This window comes from Macrobrachium nipponense, chromosome 37 (genome assembly GCF_015104395.2).
Source record: "Macrobrachium nipponense isolate FS-2020 chromosome 37, ASM1510439v2, whole genome shotgun sequence".
NCBI lineage: Eukaryota > Metazoa > Arthropoda > Malacostraca > Decapoda > Palaemonidae > Macrobrachium > Macrobrachium nipponense.
Window position 1 is genome coordinate 41,543,483 of NC_061097.1, and position 6,808 is coordinate 41,550,290.

At 38.7% G+C, this 6,808-nt stretch overlaps 1 protein-coding gene across 2 annotated transcripts; it reads left to right on the forward strand.

Annotated features, from left to right (window-relative positions):
- Positions 1-4,462: 4,462 nt before the first annotated feature.
- Positions 4,463-6,469, forward strand: LOC135208971 (uncharacterized). Of its 2 annotated transcripts, none has more exons than XM_064241520.1 (3): positions 4,463-4,640; positions 5,219-5,412; positions 5,852-6,469. In XM_064241520.1, exons 1-3 carry the CDS (start codon positions 4,637-4,639, stop codon positions 6,359-6,361), a joined length of 708 nt encoding a protein of 235 aa, XP_064097590.1. In that variant the 5' UTR covers positions 4,463-4,636; the 3' UTR covers positions 6,362-6,469. The 2 variants fall into 2 exon arrangements, with proteins under 2 accessions (XP_064097590.1, XP_064097591.1); XM_064241521.1 differs by having other exon boundaries at positions 4,469-4,640; positions 5,216-5,412; positions 5,852-6,466.
- Positions 6,470-6,808: the final 339 nt, after the last annotated feature.

Consider the following 6,808-nt stretch of genomic DNA (forward strand, 5'->3'; position numbering starts at 1 on the left):
AGTTTTCGTCGAAGGAAGGAATCATCTTTGAATACTTAATTACATTAGTATTACTATCTTCTAACGGAGCTACACCTCCAGTTTCGCGTTTAATTTTAAGTTGTTCTAACTTTAACTTATATTCACGCTCTTCCCGTTCTAACCGCTCTTTTCGGTCTCGTTCTTCACGTTCTGACTTCTCTTTTCGATCTCGTTCCTCACGTTCTGACTTCTCTTTTCGGTCTCTCTAACCTTTCTTTCCTATCTTTCTCTTTTTCTCTCTCGGCATACTGCAACTCTAACCTCTTTACTTCTAACACCGAACTCATTTCATCACAAAGATCAAATGCTTCTTCACTTAATATATCACTATCAACCAATTTATTTATTACAAAATGCTTGACTTGTGATTTACGCCAAATTTTCTTGACATCTCGACAAATTCATATTTACGTGCAATAGATAACCAGTCCTCTTTACGTATCATATGCGAACGCAAATAACCAACAGAGGGTTGACTAACAAATTCATTTAAATCAAAGGGCTCCATAATTACAATAAACTTTGCTATTCAAAACAAAATTTAAATATTAAACTTTACCCTTCACTTAACCTTAAAGTAATTTGGCCGCAAAAAATCAATAATACAGAACAGCCGTTAATAGTCAACTACCATGAAGACAATTAAGTTTCACACCACTTCGCTCGAACAATAAATTTCAAAAATACGCATATATTCGAGAATCGAGGCAATTAGGAAAATTGCTGTACACACACAACGTGTAGAATATCCCGGACAGGCCCCCATTTGTTATGATTCATATTAATATTTTTAGATTTCAAGTAGCACTTTATAGATCATAACAATGTTCTTAGTGATATTTAAGTTAGTGCTATTTTACCAGGTTCAATTTTAAAGTTTATAATTTAAAAGGGAAAATGTATTAAATCACTTTTTAACCACTTTTAATTAAAATAGATATTCTACACGTATGTATATAAATATTATAAAGAAAAAATGAGAAATAAATAAGTCCTCTGGTGTAACGAAACATAAAGATGAACAATTAACTCTTACCGTATGCAAAACACTTATATATCTAAGTAATAATCCAATAACCGTTAATCACCAATCCAGGAAGCACACTGGATAAAGAAAACTTTATTGTCAAAGTAAACAATATTCGGTCATCCAAGGACCATGAAACAAACAAACAATACTTAAATTACAATTAGTTACTCCCTCTAGTGACTGAAAATCATACATATTTAAGGATACACCATTAGTCATACCTTCTAGTGACTAAAAAGAAAATTAAACAAAATATTAAAGAAATATACAACGGGAACCATAACAACTTCATTAGCTAAAATCATTTTCTGCCCAAAACACGTGCAGACATGAAACAGAAGACCATAACATAACAGGCGTTACCACCTTTATCTCCCTATTCAGGACGATGAACGTTGATGAGATTAGACGAGATAACGGCCAGCTGTTGGTCATTCTAATTAATAAGGGAGAATAAAAGAATGACGTATGAATCCCGGTGGCATATTCCCGAACTGTTACCGAGTACCGGAATCTTCCCTGACAAAAAAAAAGACGGGTTTCCATACATTGAAAACTAACCATAGAATCGTCTTGAAAATAATGTCATTACGTTTCCCGTTGCTAACATCGTTGAATTCAGCTGGCCTAACCCACCCTAACCTATAGTAGATTCACATCAACCGTGCATTATTTTGACGTCTAGGCCAGTCCCTTACGACGCTCCTGATTGGCTGTTGATAAGCCAGTCACAGGGCTGGAAACTCTCAGCCTCTCTCGAGAGTTCACATAGACAGGATGTATGTTCCACCTCTCCTGAGGGATACTTTTGAATAAGCCAATCACATGGCTGGAAACACTCAGCTTCTTTCGAGAGTTCACATAGGCAGGATGTATCTTCCACCTCTCCTGAGGGATACGTCTTTCAAAAGTATCCCTCAGTAGAGGTGGAGCTTACACCCTGGCTATGTGAACTCTCGAGAGAGACTGAGAGTTTCCAGCCCTGTGATTGGCTTATCAACAGCCAATCAGGAGCATCGTAAGGGACTGGTCTAGACATCAGATGCATGGTTGATGTGAATCATTACAGAAAGCATTTTCTGGGAGACTGTTCGAGTCCCCTTGTCAGTTGAAACGGGAATTGAATAGTTTCCCGAAAGCTTTCAGAACTTATTTATCTTGAAATATAAGTACATATAACCGTAGATTTCTTTGGCCAATGTTATCAAATGATCAGCCTTGTACTATTTCATTAGTCTCTAGTCGACCGAGTTGATGATCATACGTATGATTGCAGGCCTGACTTTATTTTTAGAAGTACTTGAGAAACTCCAAAGTATGACCTAAGTTGTTCGTGTGTGTCAATGGCATGATGTAATCGTGTAATATACGAATGTGAACAACATTATTTTTAAGCTCGTGAGTGATGATATATGTGTGTGTGTGTGTGTGTGTAAAATGAAATGGAGAAGTTGGTAATGTCGGGGATCTTGAAAGAAAAGTATCTTGACATTATATAGTTGTCGATACAAAAGTGAGCGTGGGAATGCTTTTTCTCTCAGTTTCCCAATAGAGTTTCCATCATCACTCTCTCTACTTCAAACCAAGGTCCTTTAAATATACTCGGAGTATCTTTAAAAGACCTTGCTTCAAGCAAATTCCATACGCAATGGTTTGGCAAATATTGATTTTATATGCAACAGTCAAAAGTGACAGGACGAAACACTAAAACTTCTCGAAAATTATGCAGTAGAAGACACGCGAGAATGATTAGAAATAAAATAATTGACATATCTCTGTATGTAATATTAACTATACGTAAGTTTACAGTTGCAAGCCCCAAGTGACGTCGTGAAAGTCGAACAACTATGCTCTAGATTTCTTTTTCTCCTTCATGCACTCCCAGAAAGAATGGACAGCGTCATGAAATGTCATATGCTTTCGGTAACTCATTCAGCAGGTGTCAGCGTCACCATTCAGTGCACCAGTGCACCTCGTGCGGTGCACTGTAGGCATTGCTTAAGCTTCTGTGTAGGCTCCATTCATACTCTCTTTCTTCCATCTTACTTTCTAGTCTCTCCTAACCTTTGTTTCGAATGTAACTGCTTTGAGGTTTTCCTCCTATCACACCTTTCAAACCTTTCTACTCACAATTTTCCTTTTAACTCTGAATGACCTCACAGGTGCCAGTGATGGGCCTTTGGCCAAAAAATTTATAATACTCTATTCAAATAACATTTTTGCAAGTGGTCACTCACCAAAAAAGTGAACCCATCATCGGACTTGGTCATCGAATTGTTCCCAAAAACAGTTGCTTTTCAGTTGTTCACAAACCCCTTTCACAGTTGCAGTACAAAACTTATTGCACTGTTGATTTACTGTCATTTTGTTTACAGCACTATTTTTTCAAAAGAATCACATAAGTGATTAGGTACTGTATATGTATTTTCATAATAATGCCTCACTCCTGGTATTATGTTCGCTACACTTACATTTTATGCGAAGGCCTATTAGAAGGAGTACACAATGTCTGTAAGAACAATTTGGGTTTATTTCCGAGAGAGAGAGAGAGAGAGAGAGAGAGAGAGAGAGAGAGAGAGAGAGAGAAATTTAGTTTTCAGTCCAGTTGTATACAATGAAAATTACACAAAATTCTCGCAGGCATATTGAGGACTTATTTATTTATTTATTTATTTATATATTCATTTATTTATTTATTTATATTTTAATGGTCCCTTGCTCTTACAGAACCGTAGTAGCTGTCATTATTCCCTTTGTGGTCTTTGCCTTTGATTTTAGCCTCCTAACTGACACGAAATGCCACACTGAACCGCCATTTAAAAGTCATATATTTTTCTTTTTACTTATTCCAGATGTATTGATATACATTTATTTTTATATGCCAATATATACGTGTTTATCCGTGCGCGATATGCATTTGCTTTTTCTTTGCACGTAAATTATGGTCCTTCTTTTATTCCATGGAGGGTTACTTAACAGCTGACTGTTTTTTGGAATTATGAATTTTTGGCTTGTTCAGGATGGATGCGTACGAATATCAAATTGAACTGAAGGATGATGACGGAACTAATTTAAGAATAGTTCCCTTTTCTGTAGGAGGAAGGCCCTCTGTTATTTCTTCAATCCATTTTTGTCCTTTATTTGAAAAGAATCATTCGATTACCACACTGCTCCCGCGCCATCGCCTTACAAAACGCAGAGGAAAGATTACATGTGAAAAAAAGAAAAGAGAGGAACATGTTGCCCACTTGTAGCGCAAACGAGTCGGCACTTCAAGATTAGTATTGCTTAACTGATCGAACGAAACGTTCATATGCATTTTCCTATCTCAAAACAAACAACCAATCACAGTCGAGATCTAGACTAAAGTGGCCTATCTAGAACGAGGCGTTTCTCAGCCAGATTTAAAAGGCGGAATCCGACAGGACTCGAGACAAACGTCAACGATTCTCCGCCTTGACACAAACTCCTCGGTTGTTCGAAGGTTCTTCAGACGTTTCCTTAGGCTTCCCTCAATACATTTCGCTTTCCGATAGGCTGCAAGATTTGGAGCCCGAAAACCGTACGACTGGTCTTCTCAGCAAGATGGGTAAGATTTTTAACTATATATATATATTATATATATATATATATATATATATTATATAGATATATATATACATATACATTAATGTACATTTAAACAGTACATGCTCACGTTGGTACATACAAACTTGGCAGAATTATCCGTCAAGAATACACCCCACGCATTCTTTTACCTACGAATACACTTCAGTACTCTCTCTCTCTCTCTCTCTCTCTCTCAAGGAGGCTGCATATCCCAAAGTACCAATGGAATATCAAGCAGATGGGTCTGTCCCTCTGCTTGCTCTCTTTGCTTTTGATACCTCTCGTGTAATGTTCTTCCTGGCCTTCTCTTCCACTTACACCTCATCCGATCTGTTTCTTTTCTTGCAGCAGTTATATCAATTTCATGAAATCTTGAGCCCTATAAATAATATCAATTATCATTCCTAGTCCCATTGTAAGGATGATGCTTTTGCCTTTACAACAGCTCCTCAGTTGGGCGTGTCCAGTTCTTTCGTTTTACTGTCTCTTTTCCACATCTAATCCAATATTTCTGTTTTCTTCTCTATATTATTTTTTTCTCCGTGTTATTCACAGTAGCAAATTTGCGAAGCACGCGCTTGGTGAGTGTGGGGCTGTTGGTTGCTGTGGATTTCGTCCGTTGCGACGCTCCCGTCAGATGGCAGCACCAGGCTGAGCCTCGAGCGATGGGCTGCAACCAACGGCTCCAAACTGATATTTCTATACGAACAAATCGCACCTTAGCTGCTATAGATATCTTCAAGGAAAACTTTGTAAGTATACTAAGTACATCTTTATTTAGACGATGGCGAGAAGCCTTCACAAAAGGTAAAGAAACCCAGAACAGATTTAATCTGTTTTGTTCGTTAAACTATGAAAAATTTGTTAATACCAAGCTCTATCGCCGTTTTTCTTTAGTAGTGTAGTAGAAACTCCTGAGACTTAGAGAGGATGGGGGGGATAATTATTTCACTTCCTGCCTTTGCATTATTTGTAACTGTTATGCTTTAAAGTGAGGTTCTAGTCATTATTTCGAAAGACATAGATATGGCTGCACCTTCTAGATTGGCACTACCCAATATACATTTTCAACCTTTTACCTTTATATTGATAGAGATGGATATATTTCACTGAACTCTTGCTCCTTTATATTTTAGAAGAATAAAGAATTTGTATTTCGTCTAGTGCTGTATCATTTTGACTTCAAAACAGTCTTGGCACAAGTTCCATATGGGATGGGATAATGCCAGTGTCATCATGGACGCCAGTCGAGATAATGACTTCCTCCTGCTGTGCGATGAATCAGACGAGTGCTCTCGTGTCCTGCCCGTGGTTCCACTTTCTCCTTACAGCGTCCCTACAAATGAGTCTCACGCGAGGCAGCTGATGGCTGAAATCTTGGAGTACTCACAGCAGTACGCCATCGGCCTGGAGACCCTGTTTCTCGATCAGTCTCTTCACGCGGACTCATTCCTGCCTCACGTGAATGAAATCCACGGCGAGCTGGAGCTCCTCGTCAGCGGCATCATCTGGGGACTGAAACTGTGCCGGGTGCCTGTGCGGGAAACTACCCTCAGAGATCTGATGGAGAAATCCTACGAAGGGGCCAGCAGGACACTCAGGGATGAGAGGGCTTTTAGGACAGTCAGACAGTGCCAGTTGGGGCTTCATTACATCAGACATTTTTTCTCACTGAATGAAGCCCATCCGCTGCTGAGATGATTGACTCACGTCACCCTCTTTCAGAGCATATGTCATACATAAATAGAACTTTTTGATGAAGGGGTAAATGGTTCATATTTATTCTGCTTAAGAGAAACTTGATGTATTAATCCATTAATAAAAGTGATTACTGATTTCTCAAATTGTAATCTAATTTCATTGTCCAGCACCAAAGTCTGTCTATCACTGTGGTACAACCTCTACCGAAAAGTAATATGGAGGAGTTATAAGTTCCATTTGACAACGTCTCTGTGGTGTGTGTGTGAGAGAGAGAGAGAGAGAGAGAGAGAGAGAGAGAGAGAGAGAGAGAGAGAGAGGGGGGGGGGTGTAATTGCTGTATGGATCGTTAACGGTTGGATTGGCTGTTGGTGAGTTCTGGGTTGTCTGCTGGGGCTGTTAGAGATCAGAGTTCTGTGTTTTGAGTGAGTGTTTTGTCAGTCTTTAGTC